This window comes from Mesoplodon densirostris, chromosome 4 (assembly GCF_025265405.1).
Source record: "Mesoplodon densirostris isolate mMesDen1 chromosome 4, mMesDen1 primary haplotype, whole genome shotgun sequence".
NCBI lineage: Eukaryota > Metazoa > Chordata > Mammalia > Artiodactyla > Ziphiidae > Mesoplodon > Mesoplodon densirostris.
This window is the reverse complement of record NC_082664.1, coordinates 167110734-167137651: the sequence shown is the minus strand read 5'-3', so window position 1 is coordinate 167137651 and position 26918 is coordinate 167110734. Positions and strand designations below refer to the sequence as shown.

Below are 26918 nucleotides of genomic sequence, written 5' to 3'. Positions count from 1 at the left end.
CATATTTGAATGTCTATGTGCCAGGCCTTGGAATACAGCCATGAACAAAATAGACCCAAACTCCCACGTTAAAATGGAACTCCATTCTAGTTGCTAGAGATGAATGACAAACACAATTTTTCAAGTGTGAATCTGCCATATTATCATGTCATAGGCACTAGTCAGAAAAACAAAGCAGGGAAGGTGGTAAGGGAGGTCAGGGGAGGACGGGGTGGGGGGGAGATTAGTGACTTTAAATTATTTGTGTCCCCATAGCAGCTAAAGCCCCTCCCCCACTGCTGCGGGAACAGAGCCTGGGTCCCTCAGAGGAGTGGGCTCTTGGCATAGAAGTGACCATGAGAGCATTCCAGGTGGTAGCACCTGGGACTCCCTCCCTCCTCAGGCCTGAGGTTCCAGCGATGCCCCAGAATTCGCTTGGGATGACAAGCGACTTGTTGTCACCTGGCCTACCTTCCTCTCCCTGACTAACCGTCTTCCTAGTGGCCCCCTTCCCACTGTCGGCAGTGATGGCCCAGGAGAAAACTTACGGTGCCGGCCAAGTGCCAGCATGGGGCACAGCCCAGAGAGCGCTCCAGCAGGACACCAGTCCACGGGAAAGGGTGAAGCCTGGCTCCACCGGCCTGTCCCCACTGAGATGTCCCCACAGAGATGGGGGGACGGCAGGGACCTGCTTGTACCTTCCTCAGTCCTGGGCTCTTCCACGAAGGCAGAGTGTATCACCAGTGCCTACGGGGAAGCATCATCGTTACTTTCACCATGTTTTCTCATCTCTCCAGGAACAAAGCCTCTTCCACCCCTGCGTACACACATGTGGGCGGAACTGGCACAGTCATTTGACTTTTAAGCATTTTTAAGAATGGCCTAGATGTGAAAGTGGAGAAGTGATGGTCTCATGCAACTGCTGTAAAGGAAGTCCCAGTACACCACCAGGTCATCATCACCCTTCCAAATCCATCAACCCACTGCTTCAGTTATCAGCGGATGGGATTGTTGGAGGCTGTCCGTTCCTCAGTCGGCAAGGATAACCCTACACCTACATCCAGGTGGCCTTGATCTAGTACAGAGGCTGGAAATCTTGTAGTAAAACCAAGACCATTCAAAGATGTGCTGATTTTTCAAAGAAACCAGGGTAGTATGTTTTGGGTTCATTCATTACACAGAGGGGTGAATGGGATTCTCCCAGGGGCAAATAAAATTCCTTAGAAATCACATTAGAAGGAAAACGTTGACTAGACGATGACTCCACGAGATCTGTCCATCTTCCTGAACTGTTTTCGCAAGGTAGATTGTGGCTAGAAGATGCTCAACAGATACTGTACCCCCGGTGCTCCAGCAGAGCCTGCAGAAGGAGCAATATTGCGAATCCCGTGTCATTCAGAGTCACAAATGGCCAAAACAAGAATTTCAGATTCCTCCGATGCTACACTGAAGACATTACTATCCTCACGAACCTGCTTTGGAACTAACCCATGAGGGCAACATCACTCACAGTACCTGAGCAGCCCACACAGAAACCACCTGGTTGCTGCCCAGTAGGGTCTGCACCATCTCTTCCCACGTCGGCTCCATCTTGTTATCCTGCAGCCCTCAGTGTGCCACATGCATGAGGGTTCAAGGTACCAAGAGCCCTAGGGGCTGGGTGAGCCTTCCTTGCTGATATCCCATAGCACTTTTCAAAGCATAGACCACTCAGAGAAAAGCGACAACAGTTCTGCCACTGGCACTTAGGGGCAGGAGGGAATCAAGGAATTTATACAGTAAAGTGTTGACCATATTTAATATTTGCCAGGAGCCTATAAATCCAGCACGTAAACCAACTGGGCTGCACCATCAGTCAAATCTCTATAAATACACATATAATTATATTACTCACATTATATATTATGTACATGTTATAGTGCTGACCCATTTAGCATGGAGCTCAAGCACAACACCTCTTAGAAGCCCCTCCTTCCCTGACCTGAGCCAATCTCCTTAGCATCCTACTGAATTCATATCACTCTGGGTACAATATGTTTCGTGGTCTGTCATGTGACACCGAGTAAGAGGAAGTGGGAGGTGAATTTCTTATTCAATTCTGTATCCCAGACACCTCCCACATCCCTGTACACTGCAGCTGCCAAATAATTGTTGGGGAGGGGAATGGACAGCCATGGGGGCTGGAAGAAGAACAGGTACAAGAATCTGGGGCTTGTTCAAAGAGCCCTTAAAGATTTAGCCCTTGAAGATTTCACAAAGCTTAAACAACCAGATGAAAGGAAAGAAGGAAATGGAAGAAAAAGAGAATAATTCGAAATAAGTATTTATCCTCAGCTTTAGTTTCTGTCACAAAGCAGGTGATTTTTTAAGTCACGCTAATGCAGCTTGCAAAACCAAAACCGCAACTGGAACTCTCCTGCATCGGAATTAGAATTTTATAGAATCGAAGTCATTTCTAGGTCCTCCTTCCTCCATAGGCCACATGTGACTGTGAAATTTAGAGAAAACCCTCATTCCTCAAGACACGGAGTGCCACCTGACAGAATTTACCATCCTTGTCCGAATCCACAATGGCTGGGAGTTTTGTGGAACTCTCTGGAGTCTGTAACTTGTTCCAAAGATACCCCATGTCCCCCAGTAAGCCCCAGTTCCTTCTGCATCCTGTCCATCTCTGCTTCCAGTGTTCTTTAGAATTCTAAGCGCCATCTGAATTTAAAGCAAACTTGGAGTGAACATTTTACTTTACCACTTCTCTGCCTACACGCCTGACGCTGGTCCAATTGATTATACAACCTTCAAAAGACAAAGCAACTATTGCTTTTCAAACTTCATACCTGGCATTGAATGACCCATTAAGTATCAAAGCAGAGACCAGAGAAGAGAAGCAAAAGGTATCTGGTATTTGGTGGTCATGCAGATTATCTGGAGAGACTTGTCATGATAATCGGTAAGTTCTAATATGCCAAACATTTTCCTTAAAGTCACATTTTCCTTCATGAAAGACAACACTATACTTTTATTTTTTTAAATATATTTTCACAGTTCCAGAATTATATGAAGTCTGCATGAAAGTATAGCAGGATTTTTCTTAGACAGGTAGTTTGTAATTATTTTAGAGACCACCATTTATAACTTTTGAAAATCTATGAAGAAATTTGTCTTTCCCCTAGTAAATTTTTTAAATACACATTTATAGTAGAAATGGGATTTTAGGAGGATTTCTTTGAAGGGAATTTAGGATAATCCTTTTCTATTCCAGTGGTGTTGAGATCAAAAAATGTGTCTCATCTAAACAAAATTTAAGCAAACTGGATATATACCTAAATGAGAATTAAGACAATTGTTTTTTTCTTTTTCTTTTTGGCTGAAACAGCACACGTTTATTTCTCACAATTCTAGAGGCCGGAAGTCCAAGATCAAGGTGCCAGCAGATCCAGTGTCTGCTGAAGGCCTTCTTCCTGGTTGACAGATGGCTGCCCTCCTGTATCCTCACATAGCTAGCAGCAGAGAGAGGAAGCAAGCTCTCTTGTCTCATCTTATAAGAGCATAAATCCCATTCATGAAGGTTTAATCCTCATGACCTAATTACCTCCCAAAGGTCCCACCTACCAATACCATCACATTGTTGGTTAGGATATCAACATATGAATTTAGGGGGACACATTCCATTCATAACAGCCCCTATAGTAAAAACAATTTATAATGTTTAAAAACTAAAGGTTTGCTCACTGGAGCACTGGTAGCCCTTTATCTGAGTTGCTGGGTGCTCTTTAAAATTTAAAGTATGGTATCTTTGAACAGAGCCTTTAATTCAGGCTTTATGCTATTTCCTCTATTCAGATTGACATTACCGATCCATTCCAAGTAAGCACGGTTTAGTTCGGATTCATGCACACCCAGGACATCCTCCAGACTCCTGAAGATGTTATGTTCTTCATTTCATTTGGAGAATCTGAGCTTTGATATGAGCCAGGATCACTGGCCTGTTATTCCTTGGTTTGCTCCAGGCTCAGTCAGGCTCCACCCACGGAAGGTTAACATCTCCAGAGTCTGGGCCAGGCAGGCCTCTCTGGGAGATAACCAAGAATTTCCCTCAAAACATGGGCAATAAAGATATGCAAATCCAGGCTAAGGCTAGTTTCTTGCCGATAACATCTGCTTAACTTTTTAAATTATACTAAACTAATTTGTAAAAAAAGCTAAGCTGAAAGAGCCACCTGCCCTACCAAAAGGAACCACCTTGGAGATGCTTACCTGGGCCCAAGGCATTTTGTTTCAAGGACAAATATTTTCAAAACTCTGTATCCCTAAGGATTCAACGATATAATCCCTGTGTAGCTTATTGACTAGAAATAATAATGAAAGGTATAAAGTGATACAGAAAATAGAGTTTTAAAAATATTTGTTTTGGGGAATTCCCTGGTGGTCGAATGGTTAGGACTCTGTGCTTCCATTGCAGGGGCATGGGTTCGATCCCTGGTCAGGGAACTAAGATCCTGCAAGCCGTGTGACACAGCCAAAAAAAAAAAAAAAAAAAAAAAAAAAAGAAAGTTGTTTTACAGAAATGTATATTTATAATAATATTTATTCATTCTATTTATTGAGTCCCTTTTATGCAATTCTAAATGCATATTAAATAATTACTACAGATCCACAGGATATATGAATTATCTAATCATTTTCTGTTCTGTGACAATACAGAAGTTTTGGAATTTTCACATTTCTATCTACACATCCATTTTAGTGGAAGAATCTAAGGACTTCCTTGATTGGAAAAGACAACACACATCATTTTTAATCAACTACTGCTTACACAAAGTTACACAAAGTCAACCAATGGTGCACTAAAGGAAGGAGAGGAATGAAACGGCAAATACAGAAAACTCCAACGGTTACCCACACTGAGGGCGGGGGTGCCCAAGGAAAAGCTCTAGAACATCTGGGAACTTAATTTAAAAATGGATTTTGGATTCAGATCTTGATAAGTCTCCCAAGAAGTTGAAAATGCATCTCACAACAGGGCTCCCCATAAATCCTCATGAATTTATATTGAGTTGATTGATATTCTATCCTGGTGCAAGAGCAAGAAGGAAAAAAAACACCAACCTAAGACCACTGAATACCCATAGGATTGGCACTTGAATCCACAGGTTCGGACTGTCTAAAGGACAGAAGAACCAAGCAGCTGGTCAAAATAAAAAGATGAGTTACTGGCTGAGCTGCATGGAAAGCAGGATCGTAGTGCTTCTGTTTGAGGCTAAAATCAAATGAAATACCAAGCAGCTAAGGGGAATGTCCACCAGTGTGGCCAGCTCATCATCAAAGACCCCAAAGTTCAGTGCCTTGCAGAGGGAAAGATATTAAAACAAGACAAACACGCTCTGCTGGAGGATTATTTGCCTGACAGGTACCAAGGTCTAAAATAGTTTCCGCTGATCCTCATATTTCTGCAGAATATTTAAACTTTCTCTAAGGCTAAAATAAATATATAAATAAACAACCCCCATTACGCATGACTTCTCCAAATAAATTGTGGTTTCAGGCAATGTTAATCAACAAAAAGAATGAAAAAATCAGTCCTTAAAATTAGCCATGACCTTATTTATGGCTTCATGATTTTCGAGATTTCACTTGTTGGGTTGTTGATGTCACCTCAGCCTTTAATTGCTGCATCTCTAACTATATTCGAATAGCTTAATGAATGGTGATGGCTTGTTTTTACTCACCAAAATTTAACAGTTGCAGAGCATATAACACCAAAGAGCCACTAAATTCATCCATGCATTAGATGAAGCTGGATTTAGACTTTGAGACTGATCCTCTATTAGGAAAGTACGATGTGAGCCAATATGACACAGCCTGACATAATTAGGGATGAGGCTGAAACAGGAGGTCTTAGGGCCCATAAACCTCATGCTGAGGGCTTGGACTGTATCTTGGAGATGATAAACAGCCACAGAATAATTTTAAGCAAGAGAACGAGATGTCAGATTTTAATCTGAGATAGAAAACTCCAGGTATGGGGTGAAGTAGGGATTTGAGAATAACAAGACGGGAGGCTGAGGGAAGAGTTACAAGATTACTGTCAGCTTCCATGTGTACCGGAACAGAAGGAGAGAAAGGGTTTGGAATTATTTGGGATGTAAAATTGGTAGGCCTTTGTCATTGACTGATGCCTGGGGAGGGAGGCTGGCTGCAGAAGAAAGGCTTGGTCTAGAGTAAATGTGTGGGTGGTGACAACATGCTCTGAGATTAGGCTGATGATACTAGAGGAGGTCTGGACTGAGTAACAGTGAATTTGGTTTTGGATGGGTTGGGTTCAGGTGACTGGGAGGCACAGGAAGCATGTGTTGGTAGCTAGCTCCGAGAACCTGGGGCTTACAGAGAGGGCTGGGCTAGTGCAGACTGTGCATCACCAGTGCCTCGCAGCAATTAAAACCAGAAGGAGAGATTAGGAACCAAGATGGCGGAGTAGAAGTACGTGCTCTCACTCCCTCTTGTGAGAACACCAGAATCACAACTAGGTGCTGGACACTCACCAAAAAAGATACCCCACATCCAAAGACAAAGGAGAAGCCACAATGAGACGGCAGGAGGGGCGCAATCACAGTAAAATCAAATCCCATAACTGCTGGGTGGGTGACTCACAGACTAGAGAACACTTATACCACAGAAGTCCACCCACTGGAGTGAAGGTTCTGAGCCCCACGTCAGGCTCCCAACCAGGGGGTCCGGCAACGGGAGGAGGAATTCCTAGAGAATCAGACTTTGAAGGCTAGTGGGATTTGACTGCAGGACTTTGACAGGACTGGGGGAAACAGAGACTCCACTCTTGGAGGGCACACACAAAGTAGTGTGTGCATCGGGACCCAGGGGAAGGAGCAGTGACCCCAGGGGAGACTGAACCAGACCTACCTGCTAGTGTCGGAGGGTCTCCTGCAGAGGCGGGCGGTGGCCGTGGCTCACCGTGGGGACAAGGACACTGGCAGCAGAAGTTCTGAGAAGTACTCCTTGGTGTGAGCCCTCCAAGAGTCCGCCATTAGCCCCACCAAAGAGCCAGGTAGGCTCCAGTGTTGTGTCACCTCAGGCCAAACAACCAACAGGAAGGGAACCCAGTCCCACCCATCAGCAGTCAAGCGGATTAAACTTTTACTGAGCTCTGCCCACCACCAGTCCCTCCCATCAGGAAAATTGCACAAGCCTCTTAGATAGCCTCATCCACCAGAGGAAACATAGCAAAAGCAAGAAAAATGACAATCCTGCAGCCTGTGGAACAAAAACCACATTCACAGAGAGACAGACAAGATGAAAAGGCAGAGGGCTATGTACCAGATGAAGGAATAAGATAAAACCCCAGAAAAACAACTAAATGAAGTGGAGATAGGCAACCTTCCAGAAAAATAATTCAGAATAATGATAGTGAAGATGATCCGGGACCTCGTAAGAGAATAGAGGCAAAGATCTAGAAGATGCAAGAAATGTTCAACAAAGACCTAGAAGAATTAAAGAACAAACAAACAGAGATGAACAATACAATAACTGAAATGAAAAATACACTAGAAGGAATCAACAGCAGAATAACTGAGGCAGAAGAATGGATAAGTGACCTGGAAGACAGAATGGTGGAATTCACTGCTGTGGAACAGAATAAAGAAAAAAGAATGAAAAGAAATGAAGACAGCCTAAGAGACCTCTAGGACAATATTAAACGCAACAACATTCGCATTATAGGGGTCCCAGAAGGAGAAGAGAGAGAGAAAGGACCCGAGAAAATATTTGAAGAGATTATAGTCGAAAACTTCCCTAACATGGGAAAGGAAATAGCCAGCCAAGTGCAAGAAGCACAGAGACTCCCATACGGGATAAACCCAAGGAAAACCACACAGAGACACATAGTAATCAAACTGCCAAAAATTAAAGACAAAAGGAAAATTATTGAAAGCAACAAGAGAAAAATGACAAACATACAAGGGAACTCCCATAAGGTTAACAGCTGATTTCTCAGCAGAAACTCTACAAGCCAGAAGGAAGTGGCATGATATACTTAAAGTGATGAAAGGGAAGAACTTACAACCAAGATTGCTCTACCCAGCAAGTATCTCATTCAGATTCGATGCAGAAATCAAAAGCTTTACAGACAAGCAAGAGCTAAGAGAATTCAGCACCACCAAACCAGCTCTACAACAAATGCTAAAGGAACTTCTCTAAGTGGGAAACACAAGAGAAGAAAAGGACCTAGAAAAATAAACCCAAAACAATTAAGAAAATGGTCATAGGAACATACATATCAATAATTACCTTAAATGTGAACAGATTAAATGTTCCAACCAAAAGATACAGGCTCTCTGAATGGATACAAAAATAAGACCCATCTATATGCTGTCTACAAGAGACCCACTTCAGACCTAGGGACACATACAGACTGAAAGTGAGGGGATGGGAAAAGATATTCCATGTAAATGGAAATCAAAAGAAAACTGGAGTAGCAATACTCATATCAGATAAAATAGACTTTAAAATAAAATAAAGAAAGTTACAAGAGACAAGGAAGGACACTACATAATGATCAAGAGATCAATCCAAGAAAAGATATAACAATTATAAATCTATGTGGACCCAACATAGGAGCACCTCAATACATAAGGCAACTGCTAACAGCTATAAAAGAGGAAATCGACAGTAACACAATAATAGTGGGGGACGTTTAACACCTCACTTACACCAATGGACAGGTCATCCAAAATGAAAATAAATAAGGAAACAGAAACTTTAAATGACACAATAGACCAGATAGATTTAATTGATATTTATAGGACATTCCATCCAAAAACAGCAGATTACACTTTCTTCTCAAGTGTGCACCGAACATTCTTCAGGATAGATCACATCTTGGGTCATAAATCAAGCCTCAGTATATTAAGAAAATTGAAATCATATCAAGCTTCTTTTCTGACCACAATGCTATGAGATTAGAAATGAATTACGGGGGAAAAACACAAACACATGGAGGCTAAACACTATGTTATTAAATAACCAAGAGATCACTGAAGAAATCAAAGAGGAAATCAAAAACTACCTAGAAACAAATGGCAATGAAAACAGAGCAACCCAAAACCTATGGGATGCAGCAAAAGCAGTTCTAAGAGGGAAGTTTATAGCTATACAAGCCTACCTCAAGAAACAAGAAAAACCTCAAATAAACTATCTAACCTTACACCTAAAGGAACTAGAGGAAGAAGAACAAAGAAATCCCAAAGTTAGCAGAAGGAAAGATATCATAAAGATCAGAGCAGAAATAAATGAAATAGAAACAAAGAAAACAATAGGAAAGATCAATAAAACTAAAAGCTGGTTCTTCGATAAGATAAACGAAATTGATAAACCATTAGCCAGACTCATCAAGAAAAAGAGGGAGAGGACTCACATCAATAAAATTAGAAATGAAAAAGAAGTTACAACAGACACTGCAGAAATACAAAGCATCCTAAGAGACTACAACAAGCAACTCTATACCAATAAAATGGACAACCTGGAAGAAATGCAGAAATTCTTAGAAAGGTATAAGCTTCCAAGACTGAACCAGGAAGAAACAGAAAATATGAGCAGACCAATCACAAGTAATGAAATTGAAACTGATTAAAAATCTTCCAACAAACAAAAGCCCAGGACCAGATGGCTTCACAGGTGAATTCTATCAGACATTTAGAGAAGAGCTAACACCTATCCTTCTCAAACTCTTCCAAAATATAGCAGAGGGAGGAGCACTCCCAAACTCATTCTATGAGGCCACCATCACCCTGATACCAAAACCAGACAAAGATACTACAAAAAAAGAAAATTACAGACCAATATCACTGATGAATATAGATGCAAAAATCGTCAACAAAATACTAGCAAACAGAATCCAGCAACACATTAAAAGGATCATACACCATGATCAAGTGGGATTTATTCCAGGGATGCAAGGACTCCTCAATTTACTTAAATCAATCAATGTGATAAACCATATTAATAAATTGAAGATTAAAAGTCATATGATCATCTCAATAGATGCCAAAAAAACTTCTGACAAAATTCAACGCCCACTTATGACAAAAACTGTACACAAAGTGAGCACAGAGGGAAACTACCTCAACATAATAAAGGCCATATATGACAAACCCACAGCAAACATCATTCTCAATGGTGAAACACTGAAAGCATTTCCTCTAAGATCAGGAAAAAGACAAGGATGTCCACTCTCGCCACTATTATTCAACATAGTTTTGGAAGTCCTAGCCACGGCAATCAGAGAAGAAAAAGAAATAAAAGGAATACAAATTGGGCTTCCCTGGTGGCGCAGTGGTTGAGAGTCCGCCTGCTGATGCAGGGGACACGGGTTTGTGCCCCAGTCCGGGAAGATCCCACATGCTGTGGAGTGGCTGGGCCCGTGAGCCATGGCCGCTGAGTCTGCGCGCCCGGAGGCTGTGCTAAGCAACGGGAGAGGCCACAACAGAGAGAGGCCCGCATACCGCAAAAAAAGGAATACAAATTGGAAAAGAAGAAATAAAACTGTCACTGTTTGCAGATGACATGATACTATACATAGAGAATCCTAAAGATGCCACCAGAAAACTACTAGAGCTAATCAATGAATTTGGTAAAGTTGCAGGATACAAAATTAATGCACAGGAGTCTTGTGCATTCCTATACACTAATGATGAAAAATCTGAAAGAGAAATTAAGGAAACACTCTCATTTACCACTGCAACAAAAAGAATAAAATATCTAGGAATAAACATACCTAGGGAGAAAAAAGACCTGTATGCAGAAAACTATAAGACACTGATGAAAGAAATTAAAGATGATACCAACAGATGGAGAGATATACCATGTTCTTGGATTGGAAGAATCAATATTGTGAAAATGACTATACTACCCAGAGCAATCAACAGATTCAATGCAATCCCTATCAAATTACCTATGGCATTTTTTACAGAACTAGAACAAAAAAATCTTAAAATTTGTATGGAGACACAAAAGACCCCGAATAGCCAAAGCAGTCTTGAGGGAAAAAAATGGAGCTGGAGGAATCAGACTCCCTGACTTCAGACTATACTACAAAGCTACAGTAATCAAGACAATATGGTACTGGCACTAAAACAGAAACACAGATCAATGGAACAGGATAGAAAGCCCAGAGATAAACCCACGCACCTATGGTCAACTAGTCTATGACAAAGGAGGCAAGGGTATACAATGGAGAAAAGACAGTGTCTTCAATAAGTGGTGCTGGGAAAACTGGACAGCTACATGTAAAAGAATGAAATTAGAACATTCCCTAACACCATACAAAAATAAACTGAAAATGAATTAGAGACCTAAATGTAAGACTGGACACTATAAAACTCTTAGAGGAAAACATAGGAAGAACACTCTTTGACATAAATCACGGCAAGATCTTTTTTGATCCACCTCTTAGAGTAATGGAAATAGAAACAAAAATAAACAAATGGGACCTAATGAAACTTAAAAGCTTTTGCGCAGCAAAGGAAACCATAAGCAAGACAAAAAGACATCCCTCAGAATGGGAGAAAATATCTGCAAATGAACCAACAGACAAAGGATTAATCCCCAAAATGTATAAACAGCTCATGCAGCTCAATATTAAAAAAACAAACAACCCAATCCAAAAATGGGCAGAAGACCTAAATAGACATTTGTCCAAAGAAGATATACAGATGGCCAAGAAGCACATGAAAGGCTACTCAACATCACTAATTATTAGAGAAATGCAAATCAAAACTACAACGAGGTATCACCTCACATCAATTAGAATGGGCGTCATCAGAAAATCTACAAACAACAAATGCTGGAGAGGGTGTGGAGAAAAGGGAACCCTCTTGCACTGTTGGTGGGAATGTAAATTGATACAGCCACTATGGAGAACAGTATTGAGGTTCCTTAAAAAACTAAAAATAGAATTACCATATGATCCAGCAATCCCACTACTGGGCATATACCCAGAGAAAACCATAATTCAAAAAGACACATGCACCCCAATGTTCACTGAAGCACTATTTACAATAGCCAGATCAGGGAAGCAATGTAAATGCCCCTCGACAGACAAATGGATAAGGAAGATGTGGTACATATATACAATGGAATATTACTCAGGCATAAAAAGGAATGAAATTGGGTCATTTGTAGAGACGTGGATGGATCTGGAGACTGTCATACAGAGTGAAGTAAGTCAGAAAGCGAAAAACAAATATCGTATATTAACGCATATATATGGAACCTTGAAAAATGGTACAGATGAACCGGTTTGCAGGGCAGAAATTGATACACAGATGTAGAGCACAAACGTATGGACACCAAGGGGGGAAAGCGGCAGGGGGTGGTGGTGGTGGTGGGTTGAATTGGGAGATTGGGATTGACATGTGTACAGTGATGTGTATAAAACTGATGACTAATAAGGACCTGCTATGAAAAAAATAAATTAAATAGAATTTAAAAATTGTTTTAAAAAGAAAATGGCCTTCTACTATTAATTTTATAATTTCTTCTTCATTTCAAATTTTGATTAAAATTTTTAAAAATTAATAATATGTAAATAGGATGAGTTATTCATTACAAGTACTGACATTAATATTGTTTTTCTAAGAGCTGAAATTGTCTTCTTTTATTAAAGGTGTTAATTCAAACAAAAAAAAAAAAATCCCAGAAGGAACGTGTAGAGAATAGCAGTGGTCCAGAACTATTGCCTTAGAGGATCCAAAGTTAGGGGACAAATAGAAGAGACTCTCTAAAGAGACAGTGAAGGAATAGTCAGAAAGGAAGGAGGAAGCAAGAGAGAGCAGTATTGTACATAGAAACTAAGAGAAGAGAGCTTCACGGAGGCCAGAGTGACCCAGAGGGAAAGAACGGAAGTGTTCACTAAACCAGGAGTCCAGGAGGTCACTGGGAAACTAACACAGCATGGCTGCTGGAACCAATGCCCACAAACCTACTGCCTTAAGATAACTACAATTTATCATATTTGGGTGCTGGAGTTCAGAAGTCTGAAATTGGTTTCACTGGGCTTAAACCAAGGTGCTAGCAGGGCTGGTTCCCTCTGGAGGCTCTAGAGAAGAATCTGCTTTCTGGCTTTTACCAGCTTCTAGAATCCACTGCCCTCCTGGGCTCAAGGCTCCTTCCTGTCTTCACAGCAGCAGCCTGCATCTTTCTTTCTTTTTTTTTTTTTTTTTTTGCACATTTCAAAAATTTATTGTGGTAAGAACACTTAACATGAGATCTTCCTTCTCAACAAATTTTCAATTTACATTTCAACCAGCATTCAATACAGTGTTTTGATCTATGGGCACAATGTTGTATAGCAGATCTCAAGAAGCTTTTCATCTTGCAAAACTGAAATTTCATACCCATATATTAGCAATCCCCCATTTCCCTCTCCCGAAGCCCTGGCAACTATGATTCTATTCTTTGCTTCTTTAAGTTTGACTATTTTAGATACCTCATATAAATTTGAGTTATGCAGTATTTTTTCTTCTGTGATTGACTTATTTCATTTAGCATAACGTCCTCAAGGCTCATTTATGTTGTTGCCTATTGCAGGATTTCCTTTTTTAACAGCCTACATCTTCAAGTCTCTCTCCAACCTTGACTCTCCCACCTCCTTCACTTATGATCCACTGGGCCCATCTGGAGAATCCAGGGAAACGTCCCCATTTTAAGATCTTTAATGTAATCAGATCTGCAGCGTCCTTTTTCTTGCATGAAGTAACATATTTACAGGTTCCCAGGACTAGGGCAGGGGCATCTTTGGGGACCATTATTATGCCTACCACATGGAGTGAACAAGATGTAGGAAAGAAGAAACAGCAGTCTCTATCAATCCTAGATTAATCTTTCAAGAAGTCTGGATTAGAAGTGAAGAGGAAAACTAGGGCAGAGAATAGCCAGAGGTTAAAAAACAATTTTTTTTTTTTTTAAACAGCATGATCAAGACATCATGTTTACCAGCTACGTAGAAGTGACAGCAGAGACACACAGGCTAAGAAGGGACCAGGAGGAGGCCCTGAGAAGCAGGCTCCTTGCACGGGTGGGGCTGGGATCCAGAAGAGTGTTCCCAGGGCCGGCCAAGAAGAAGGAAAACCCATCCTCAGCAAGCAGGGAGAGAGAGGTGGTCCGGGCACAGACAGAGGAGGTGGATGGAGCTGGCCATGGTCAGAGATGTGTAGTGGGGACACTTAGCTGGGGCCAGGGTGGAGCTCGTTCATCAGCAAAACATGTGCAAAACACGTTACAATAAGATGGATTCCATTTGAAAATTACTTTCTCACATCTCAAGAAAAGCCGAGATTAAAAAAAAATAACTAAGTAAGTGTAAGTAAATAAAATTGTATTTGACTTTTTGAATAGCAAATACAACTTTGTTATATGACCCAACCTTTTAAAAAAGAGCACTTGTTTAATAACAGCCTGTAGCTAAGAAAATTAGTTTTGTTCTGTGTTTGCCAGACTTCCTTTTGACACAACTGGCTTCCGGTTTTTAATGGGGGAAAAAACAAGTTCACAGAGGTCTTCTCTTTTAAAATTGGCGTTTTCTCTTTAGTCGTAAAATGCATGCAAAAAGCATATGATTATGGTATTTATGTTTCCATTAAGGTGTCCTCAGCAAGCTGGGGGAGTCTAGCCTACTATTTTCCTGCTATTTAGATTTACAGCAGCACAGTAACTGTTTTATTTCAATTATATTTGAGGACAATGCTCTCTTGGTGGCAAATGATTGCATGGTGACAGTCAGCAAATGTCCATTAGAGCTGTCTTTCTGTGGAGTTTTTAACTACAGATTCTGGGATCTGACTATAAAAAAATGAATTGCACCATGTCCTCAAATAAATAAAAAACATTATCGACAGACATTCCATCAATTCTTTGCTAGAATTCAAAGCACACGAAATTTTGAATTGAAATTGTATAATTTACATGAAAAGAAACTTTTTGGTAAGTGTCAAGAAACACTGGATAAAGTTTATGAATAACACACCTGCAGTCTGACCTTTTGAATAAAATGATGATTCGGTCATAGGTGAAAAATGGGCATTTATGAATGCTCAGTTAAAGCTGTACCCAATATGGAAATTATAAATTATTTCACCTCTTCACTGTAAACAGACCTTACTAAACTAACTGATAATGGAGTTCCAGTTTGTTTTTGATTAGCCCAAGAATAGTACTGTTCAAAGGGTGGATGGACCAACTGCATTAGTCAACTGAGGCACTTGTTGAAAATGTGAGTTCTTAGACCCCAGCCAGATCTACTGCATCAGGATACCAATGGGTGGAGGTCAACACTGGCGAGAAGCACTCCACGTTCTTGATATACATGTCAAAATTTGAAAGATCACTTTTCTAGAATGCAGGCTTTCATAACTCTTAAGAGCACGATCCCTACCTGCCCAGCCCACCAGAAGACAATCTGATGTAAAGAGTAATGTCAACATTTTCGCCAAGGTTTGAGAAGTCCAAGCCTCCATATCTCCATGGAGCACTGAAGCTTGGAATCAGCAAAACTTTCATGAAAGTAAAACAGGAAGATCTTCAAAGACTTCCATGAAAGTACAAAACAAAACCTTCAAATTCGCAAAAAACAGACTGAAATTGATGACTCATGTCCTGACACCACTATCCCCCTAACTCATTCTCAAATAAGGCATTTTTTCAGTACCCACCATCTACTTTTTCTTCCAAGTATTTATACTATAGAAGCAATCTGGTATGACTCACACTGAACTCAGTAAGTCCTAATTTAAAGAGAAATGGTTCATGATATGATGTGATTTATGGAGAATACTTAAGTGACCAACCTACTTGATGACTGAACTGTGGGCATCAGAGAACTGCATCCCCACACTTTTATATGTATGTTAAGTATAAGGAATAAAACCATCTTTATTCATTCCATTTTCATTCCTTGCTTATTTCTGTATCTGGGTGGGGATGCTGTCCTTTCCTGAGAGTAAGTGCCCATTTCCCAACTTATAATACCAACAGCAAACACCTAAATAGTGCTTACTGTGGACCAGGCACTGTGCTAAGTGCTTGGAAGATATTAACAGACTTAGTCCACCCCAAGCCTAATGAGGTAAGTACCACTATTATCTCCATTTTACAGATGAGGAAAGTGAAGCACAGAGTTCACACTAATGGTGGATGAGCCCAGAACCAGAGTCAGGCAGTGTGTATCTTGGACATCACACTTAGCTGCCTCTGATTTTATAACAGGGGACTTCCCTGGTGGCGCAGTGGGTAAGACTCTGCACTCCCAATGCAGGGGGCCTGGGTTCGATCCCTGGTCAGGGAACTAGATCCCACATGCATGCCTCAACTAAGAGTTCGCATGCCGCAACGAAGAAGTCTGCGTGCTGCAACTAAGACCCGGCGCAACCAAATAAATAAATAAATGAAATTAAAAAAAAAAGTTTCTGATTTTATAACAGGATTATTGATAGAGGTAAGAGAGAGTGGTATATCAGAGTTAAGAATGATAAATGCTGTCAGTAACACTGCACTGCAAATTTGAAAGCTGCTAAGGGAGCAAATCTTGAAAGTTCTCATCACAAGGGAAACAATTTTTTTTAACTTTTCATGGTGACACGTGGTAACTATATATTGCACTGATCATTTCACAATGTGTACAAATGTTGAATTAGTGTGTCATACACCCAAAACTAATACAATATTGTATGTCAATTATACTTCAAATACATCAATAAAAAAAGAAGGATAAATCTAGCAGACATTTGATTGATAACATTTCTTTAAGTAGAGGCTAGCAAAATGAAAGGTAGAAGAGATTACTGAATGACACTGAAGAATCTCACAATTCTTACTTAATTTCACAAAATATTGTGGCAATGATTTGACTAGGGGGTAGTTCTCCAATGTGTGGACAACCTTGATATGAAGATGATGATTCCCTTGGACTCTTGTGTGCATGATTCCCTTAACTCAGAATGGTGTTGGGCATGAAACAGAACCCTGATAGAGGGAGACTTAGGTAAGGAAGGGGCTCAGTTCCCAGGTAACAGGAGCAGAGGGCGGGCATCCCAGGACTGAAGCCACTGCTCAAGGGACCAGGCTGCTTCCCTCTTCCTCTATGTGGCCTTCATCCTCAGGCTTATTAGATGAGCCCCATCTAAGGGCACCATCCAAATCCAGGCAGGGAGAAGGGAAAATGGCAAAGGGAAAAAGCTGTGTCGGCTCTATTTTCATCAGGAAAAACCTAGCTTGGCAGAAAATCCCATCCTCTGAGACTGTGGATCCTATAAATGAGTCCCACTTAGCTCATTAGTCAGAATAACGTCACGTGGTCACCTCTTACTGCAAGGGAGCCCGGGAAATTGAAAATTTTAAGCTGGGCACATTGCCAGCCTGAAAAAAATGGGGATCCTATTAGGTAAGGAAGAGGGGGGAAGAGGTTCTGGGTAGGCGGCTAGCAGTGTCTCCCATGGTGGGAAAAACATGGGAACACAGAGGCGCTGCATCAGAAGACACAGCAATCACATAGGAAATACACTCTGCCAAAGAGATATAGGACTAGGAATCATTTACAATAGCTACATCTTTGAGGTCTCTGGTTATAAGCAGGATAAAAGTAAGTTCACCAACACTTTTGTGAGTTTGAGCTTTGTTATTCATAGAAAACAGAAGGGTAGGGGCGACTTCTCTGGCATCCACCCAATATGAAAACTCAGAATGTTACCAAGGGCATTTATAAATAGGAGTAACAATGGCCAAAGGGTACAGTCAGATAATATTTCGTGTGTCAATCCAATTAAACAGGCATGGACAATATTGCCAGACAGAGTAGGAAGCTATTGTAAAAAAGCATTTTATAAATAATATATGGAAATTGAGAAAGTGTCCCATTTTGACATCAAATTCACAGCACTTAATAAATTATCCCTGGTTATGTCCACGTGGGACTACCAGATCCACATTTCCATTAGATCAATCAGAATTATAAGCAATGACATTCAGAATATGGCTTTCTTACTGAACAATAAAAATCCCAGAACAGACTCAGGCTACGCTTCAGACTGTCAACAGACTGGCGATGCTCCCATGAAATCCAAAAATTTGAACAGTAAAGTTCATCTGACACCAACGGCAAACTCGGGTGAAATGTAGTTAGTTGATGGGAGTTTCTTTATGGGGTAAAAACTCTCTCTGAGGAGTTTCAAGTTTTATGTTTCCATCATTTAACTTTTTAGAAAGTTAACAGAAGCATATTCTAGATCATCTTATGTGTTATTTCACGGTCTGAATTTAAGTTTACAGACACAGAGGCACCAAGAAATGCTACTTTTACTGTCTCGAGTTAATAGTAACAGAAGCAGGTTGGACTTCATGCATTAGGATGCGTGGACGTAGCACGTGGGTCAAAGGTCATGGGATACAGACATGCAAAAGAACTGCAGAATCTAACTGAGAAGAGTGATGGCTGAACTGAGTCAGCCCTTGGCTTGTGGAGCAAACAAACTGAAATGAACCAGGCATGGAGCATCCACCACCATATTCATGATTTGTGTGAGACTTTAGATTTAAAAAAAACATTATTGGCCACATTAAATTAATGTTGTTCATTTGAATGTAATGGTTTTACTGTTTTGTTTGTATTTAATTTGTAAAGATGTTTGGTTTTATAGTTACATAATGGCTGTAAACAGAAGGAGTTTGGCCCTATTTTATTTTTATACATATTTAAGTAACATTATAATCAAAACAACTTAACTCTATGCGGCAGTATCAAGAGATCATCTTGTAAAGAGTCTCTAGGCTACTCAAGTCTGAGAAACTCTTTTTTACAGCTTTTACTCTGACAGAAAATGGCAATGGAGGTGATGCCACTATTTCCAAACCAAATGCAAATTCAATTATAGGTTGATGAAGAAATACTTTACAGGTGCCATAATGTCCAACTTTTTGGATTAGTGAAATCATTGTTCAATGGACAGCTTATTCTCTGAAAAAATAATAATTACAAAAACACAAAACATAAATTTCTGTGATCCATTTAAAAAAAATAAATTATATCTCTCTTGAGTTGGACACATCTTAGAAAGTCTGTAGTCCAATCACCCTTCTGGGACACTAATACATAGAACTGTAAAATCTCTGACACACAGTTGTCTGGGATGTGCCTGAGTGAGGCTGAGAGGGGCTTTGAACATACCGATGTGTATGATATGATTCTGAGCTCTTCTCCCCAAGACCAAAGCCTCCTCTGGAATGTGTTGCTGAGTGGGATTTTGATGGAAGTGAATTAGGAGGCTGAGTTTCAGTCTGAGGTCAGCTTGGGGCAGAACTGAGCCTGCAGGCTGGGATGCTGGGGACCCTAGCAGTCAGGACCCTGGACACAGAAGGCCTTTTGAAAATCTGCAGAGATCTTCAGGAGGTTTAGACTCTTGTAGGGCACTGGGGTTTAAATGGGGGGTTAAAGCAACCATTTCTGGACCCCAGGAGCTGGAGAGACCCCTTCTGACTCCCAGCTCTGTCAGGGGGGACTTCTGAGTCATGTGAATAATCACTATAAGTCACTAACTTTTAGATTTTCAAACTAGATGTGGAAGGTGCCGAAAATGATCAATATTTTTATCAATGATCAATAACACGTTAACTAATTTTCTTTTAGTTCCTCCAGGAGTTACTAACTGGCAGTGCCAGTGTTGCTGCTGTGCCTTTTCCCAAGAAAACACTTTCCATGGGGTATCCATGGCCTTCAAGTGCGATTTGACCTTTGACAAACAGCTTTCACAAGTACAGCAAAAACCTAGTAAAAGTTTAAGAAAATGTCACTCGCTGATAATAACCTTACTCTTTGAATCCTGATACATCCATATTAGATAATAAGCACACTGAACACCAAAGGGGTTTAAATAAGCCATAAGCCTCCTATGTTAACTTACAAGGCTCACTCATTACAATCAACACCAAATAGATCTTCATAAAACAATTTTTTAAAACCCTAAAACCACACAAAACCAAACCAAAAAGAAAGAACAGAAAAACAATCTGACTAGCTTTCCCTAAGATCTGCTTCTCCTTTTGCTACTCTTTAAAACGCTCCTATCTGGGTTTGCCTGAGGGTTACCTGTTGCCTTTGCAAACCCTTATTAAAAATAGCTGCAAGTAAATAGCTAAAACATAGACAGCTTGCAAAATAAAGCAGCCAAATAACACATGGGTGCTAGAGACAAAGGAATTCCAACACATCTCTAGTCTTGTAGGGGTTCATAAAGTACAGCACCAGCATCAGACCCGGGAATTTGTTAGAAATGCAAATTCTCAGACTCCACTCCAGTCCTACGGAATCAAAATTCTGGGGAAGGGTTAATCCAACTGTGTTTTAAGAAGCCCTCCAGGTATCTGATGTGTGTTAAAGAACCACTAGTTTGAAGTGAGACCTACTATTTTTAAAGCCTAGCTTCACTATACAGCAATGATTATAAGACATCACTACAAGATGGGATGGAATGAGTGTATTGTTTATGATGACAGCATGCATGTGTTTCAAATAAAAAGAAATGAATATTATTTTCTTCATGAACTAAACTTTATATGGTGCTTGAATACATAAATGAAGGAGCTGAAGATCTGTTTCTAAATTGTTTCAGATAAAATTTGAAATAAATATATAACCATTAACATAGGGTCAGCATTGCACTCCTCTGTGCTACACTAATATACACAGTCAGACCTGTGGTCTGTGGCTATTAACAAGCAATTTGAAGACTGGCTATACTATACATCTCATTCACTAACTCTTTCATGATATGAAATCATGTCACCAAAAAAAAAAAAAAAAAAGTGGCCCAAATCAATCATAATTGGAACAAATCATGTCATTGCCCATCTATTTAACTACCACGACTAGAGGCTCTCCTAGCAATAAAAGGAAATATGCCTTAAATAGAAGAACCATAGTTTCAAGTTTGCTTCTTATTTGAGTTATAAACTACAGGTTAGTTCTCCCATCTGAAACCATTTTAAAACAAGATGACATATTTTGGGATCATGAGACAAGCTATCAAAATCTCTACTGTTCTTCCATTAGGCTTTGATTTGTGTAAACTCAATACTCTTAGACACAAGGGTTTTTAAAAGGCCATTAATAAAAGGCAGTTCTAGTCTGAGAATTGATGAACAATCTACTCCCTTGTCACAAACTACATAAAAGTTGATTTGGAAGCAATACCTTGACTGCTCCAGGAGCCTACCTGTCTGCAGGTAAAGGTTTGGAATTCCGTGGCTTCTTCACTTGGGCATACAAAGCATCCATCATATGCCCTTCTCTCGGACTCTGGGGTCTGGTGCTGAGAGCCATGGAACCTTCATAGGAAGAAATTCCCCCGTACATCAACTCATCATCACAGCCAAATGTCCGATGAAAATCTTGGATTTCAGCATAGTCACGCTCCCGAGCCTGTCGCTCCCTAAATTCTCGAGTTTTCGCTTGAATCCTGTAAAATTAGAACAAGTTGGAACAAGAGAAACTATGCCTTTCCTAAGAACTGCACATAGAAACATTCCTCAAAATACGTTGTAAAATACCTATTATTTCATGTAGTTCTAAGAAGACAGATAGGATAAACGATGTTATATTCATTCTAGATTGTCAAGGTAATGTCATGGATGCTCAAAAATTATCATTTCAGATAGCTTTGTTCATGTCAGTAAGACACAGTCATGATTTACATCTTAATTTAAATTATCACTTATTAACTAGCTTTTAAAATTCACTAGGAGTAGTTTTAGGCATCCACTTGGGTTTTACTCATGAAATTTTTTGAGGCAAAAAGTTACTTTTTGAAAAGTTACACACACATATACTATCTATGTATACATTTATGTGTGGGTGCACCATGTACAATCTTACTCATTACAAATATACCATACACATTCGACAAACTATGAAGCTTAACCATGAATCCACACCACAATTCTTTATTAATGGCAAAAGAAGATCTCAGTTTAATGATAGTGACTTTGATTTTATGTGACGTATACAGAACTGGCAAATCCTGAGATAAAGGACAAGAAGGCATGTATCTAATCAAATTTTGAAATATAACTTGCCTGTGTTATAACTAAGAAACAGACCTTAAATAACCCCTTTGACTGAAGATATGTTTAAATATTTCCTAAGATTTTATTAAGCTACTTGGTACAAAGTCCTCTTCAACCTATTGAAATAATATATGTCCTAAGATGGTCTTAGTTAGCTGAAGATAATTCAACTACCCTTGATAGAATTTTGATAACTTTTGATGGGAAAATAATATTTCTATTATATACTTACAAATTTAAATGTTAAATTAAAAGTGAAGTCTTATCTATAAAAAGCAATACTTTCAGCTGTGTTTAGTATTTTATTGCAAAGTTATTCACCTTTTTCATACTTGAAGTAGACCACTGCTAGCATAAATGATACATAAATGTATTCAAAAAATATAGAAAAGATAAAAAATCAGATGAAAAATCAGTCCAATAATAAAAAAGAAAACTACAGGTCAACATTTCTCATGAATATAGAACAAAATTCCCTAACAGAATATTAGCAAATAGAATTTGGAAATATACAAAAAGAATTACACACCATGACCAAGTGATGTCTATTGCAGGAATGCAAGGCTGGTTCAATATTGAAAAATCTATCAATGTAATACATCATATTAATAGGCTAAAGAAGAAAAATCACATGATTATATCAACTGATGCAGAAAATGCATCTGACAAAATTCAACACCCTCGTGACAGAAATCCTCAAAAAACTAGTAATAGAGCAGAACTAACTTCCTAACCTTGATAAAAAGCATCTATAAAAAACCTACTGGTAACATAATGGAGAAAGACTGAATGCTTTCCCTTAAGATTAGGAAAAAGGTAAGGATGCCTGCTCCCACCACTGTAATTCAACAGGATGCTGGGAATTCTAGACAATGAAAGAAGCCTAGAAAAGGAAATAAATGGCATACAGATTGGAAAGGAAGAAATAAAACTGTTCTTATTTGTAGATAACATGATGGTCTTCGTAGAAAATCCCAAGGAATCTACAAAAATCTCCTAGAACTAAAAAGCAAGTTTGGTAAGGTCACAGGATACAACATTAGTATACAAAAATCCATTGTATTTCTATATGCTGGCAATGAACACAGATGCCAAAATTAAAAATACGATGTCAGTTACAATCAATAAAAAATGAAATACTTAGATTATAATGGTTGGTTTATAGATATGCATAAAATACATAGATGTAAACCTAACAAAACATGTATAGGACTTATATGCCGAAAACTATACGATGATGAAAGAAATCAAGGAAGATCTAAAATCTGGAGAAACAAGTGGTATTCACGGATGAAAGATTCGACATAGTAAAGTCAGTTCTCCCCAAGCTGATATGTAGTTTTAATGTAATTCCTAGAAAAAAACAACAAGATTCTAGTAAATATAGACAAGATTATTTTTAAATTTATATAAAAAGGCAAAGGATAGAACAGCTAAACAATTGTGAAGAGAACAATAACGTGGGAGGAATCACACTTCCTGATTGCAAGACTGGTAATACACCTGTAATAATCAAGATGGTGTGGTTTCTGTGGAGTGATAGACACTTAGATCAATAGAACAGAATAAAGAACCCAGAAATACCCAACAAGTATGGCCAACTGATTTCTCGTAATTGTACAAAAGCAATTCAATAAAATAAAACAGTCTTTTCAACAAACAGTGCTGAAGCAATTAGACATCCATAGGCAAAAATGAAAACAAAACACAACAGGACAAAACCCACATTGAATTTAAACTTCATTCCTTATACAAAAATTAACTCAAAATGGATCATAAATTTAAATGTAAAATGTAAAACTATAAAACTTTAGAAGAAAACATAGAAGAAAATTTTTAGGACCTAGCAATGGTGAAGAATTCTTAGAAATGATACCAAAAGCATGATCCATAAAAGAAAAACCAGATAAACTGGACATCATCAAAATTAAAGCATTTCCTCTGTAAAAATATTAAGAGAATGAAAAGACAAGTACAGACTGGGAGAAAATATTTGCAAACCATATATTTGACAAAGGACTCATGTCCAGAATATATAAAGAACACTCAAAACTCAACAATGAGAAAACAATGCAATTAGAAGGGCAAAAGACATGAAGCAATATTTCTCTGAAAAGAATATAGAGATGACAAATAGGTACATGAAAAGATGTTCAACATCAGCCATTACGGAAATGCAAATTAAGATCACAAAGAGCTATCACTACACACCTATTAGATCAGCTAAAATAAAACAGTGATGCTACCAAATGCTGGGAAGAATGCAGGGAAACTGGATCTCTCACATACTGCTGTTGAAAAGGTAAAATCGTACAGCCATCATGGAAACTAGTCTGGCAGTTTCTTACAAAACTAGACATGTACTTATCATACCACTCAGCAATTGCATTCCTGGGCATTTATCCCAAAGAAATGAAAACTGAAGTCCATGCAAAAACCTGTACACAATTGTTCCTAAACACTTTATTTCTAATATTCAAAAACTGGAAATAACCAAAATATCTTATGATAGGTGAATGGTTGAAGAAACATCCATAGCATAGAATACTACTGAGTAATAGAAATAAACAGACTACCATTACACACGGCAACTTGACTCGATCTCAGGGGTATTGTGCTATGTGAAAAAAAAAAGTCAATCTCAAAAGGTCACAGACTACAAGATTTCATTTATGGAAGAGAGGGGTAAGATGGCGAAAGAGTAAGACGCGGAGATCACCTTCCTCCCCACAGATACACCAGAAATACATCTACACGTGGAACAACTCCTACAGAACACCTACTAAACGCTGGCAGAAGACCTCAAACCTCCCAAAAGGCAAAAAACTCCCCACGTACCTGGGTAAGGCAAAAGAAAAAAGAATAAACAGAGACAAAAGAATAGGGACGGGACCTGCACCAGTGGGAGGGAGCCGTGAAGGAGGAAAGGTTTCCACACACTAGGAAGGCCCTTCACGGGCGGAGACTGCGGGTGGTGGAGGGGGGAAGCTTCGGAGCCACGGAGGAGAGCGCAACAACAGGGGTGCGGAGGGCAAAGCGGAGAGATTCCCGCACAGAGAATCGGTGCCGACTGGCACTCACCAGCCCGAGAGGCTTCTCTTCTCACCTGCTAGGGCGGGCGGGGCTGGGAGCTGAGGCTTGGGCTTCGGTCAGAGCGCAGGGAAAGGACTGGGGCTGGCGGCGTGAACACAGCCTTGAAGGGGTTAGTGCGCCATGGCTAGCTGGGAGGGAAACCGGGGAAAAGTCTGGACCTGCCGAAGAGGCAAGAGACTTTTTCTTCCCTCTTTGTTTCCTGGTGCGCGAGGAGAGGGGATTAAGAGCGCTGCTTAAAGGAGTTCCAGAGACGGGCGCGAGCCGTGGCTAACAGCGCGGACCCCAGAGACGGGCGTGGGACACTGAGGCTGCTGCTGCCGCCACCAAAAAGCCTGTGTGAGAGCACAGGTCACTCTCCACACCTCCCTTCCGGGGAGCCTGTGCAGCCCGCCACTGCCAGGGTCCTGGGATCCAGGGACAACTTACCCGGGAGAACGCACGGCGTGCCTCAGGCTGGTGCAATGTCACGCTGCCTCTGCCGCCGCAGGCTCGGCCTGCGTCCGTACCCCTCCCTCCCCCCAGCCTGAGTGAGCCAGAGCCCCCGAATCAGCTGCTCCTTTAACCCCGTCCTGTCTGAGCGAAGAACAGACACCCTCCGGCGACCTACATGCAGAGGCGGGGCCAAATCCAAAGCTGAGCCCCAGGAGCTGTGCAAATGAAGAACAGAAAGGGAAATCTCTCCCAGCAGGCTCAGAAGCAGCGGATTAAAGCTCCACAGTCAACTTGATGTACCCTGCATCGGTGCAATACCTCAACAGACAACGAATAATCTCATATTGAGGAGGTGGACTTTGAGAGCAAGATTTATTACTTTTTCCCCTTTTCCTCTTTTTGTGAGTGTGTATGTGTATGCTTCTGTGTGAGACTTTGTCTGTATAGCTTTGCTTTCACCATTTGTCCTGGGGTTCTATCCTTTTTTGTTTTGCTTTTTTTTACTTAAAAATTTTTCTTTTCTTAATAATAATTTTTTTATTTCAATAACTTTATTTTATTTTACCTTACTTTATTTTATTTTATTCTCTTTCTTCCTTTCTACTTTTTCTCCCTTTTATTCTGAGCCGTGTGGATGAAAGGCTCTTGGTGCTGCATCCAGGAGTCAGTGCTGTGCCTTGAGGTTGGAGAGCCAACTTCAGGACACTGGTCCACAAGAGACCTCCCAGCGCCACGTAATATCAAATGGCGAAAATCTCCCAGAGATCTCCATCTCAACACCAACAGCCAGCTTCACTCAACGACCAGCAAGCTACAGTGCTGGACACCCTATGCCAAACAACTAGCAAGACAGGAACACAACCCCACACATTAGCAGAGAGGCTGCCTAAAATAATAATAATACGTCCACAGACACCCCAAAACACACCACCAGACATGGACCTGCACACCAGAAAGACAAGATCCAGCCTCATCCACCAGAACACAGGCACTAGTCCGCTCCACCAGGAAGCTTACACAACCCACTGAACCAACCTTAGCCACTGGGGACAGACACCAAAACAATGGAACTATGAACCTGCAGCCTGCGAAAAGGAGACCCCAAACACAGTAAGATAAGCAAAATGAGAAGACAGAAAAACACACAGCAGATGAAGGAGCAAGATAAAAACCCACCAGACCTAACAAATGAAGAGGAAATAGGCAGTCTACCTGAAAAAGAATTCAGAATAATGATAGTAAAGATGATCCAAAATCTTGGAAATAGAAATAGAGAAAATGCAAGAAACATTTAACAA

At 40.2% G+C, this 26918-nt stretch overlaps 1 protein-coding gene across 14 annotated transcripts in view; it reads right to left on the bottom strand.

The window, feature by feature from the left end:
- PARD3 (par-3 family cell polarity regulator) overlaps positions 1-26918 on the bottom strand; it is a 634482-nt gene that overhangs the window by 138934 nt on the left and 468630 nt on the right. For all 14 annotated transcript variants that reach the window (XM_060097665.1, XM_060097670.1, XM_060097666.1 and 11 more), the window contains one exon: positions 21246-21488. In XM_060097665.1, coding sequence (XP_059953648.1) covers positions 21246-21488 — 243 coding nt within the window. The remainder of the gene's footprint in view (positions 1-21245; positions 21489-26918) is intronic.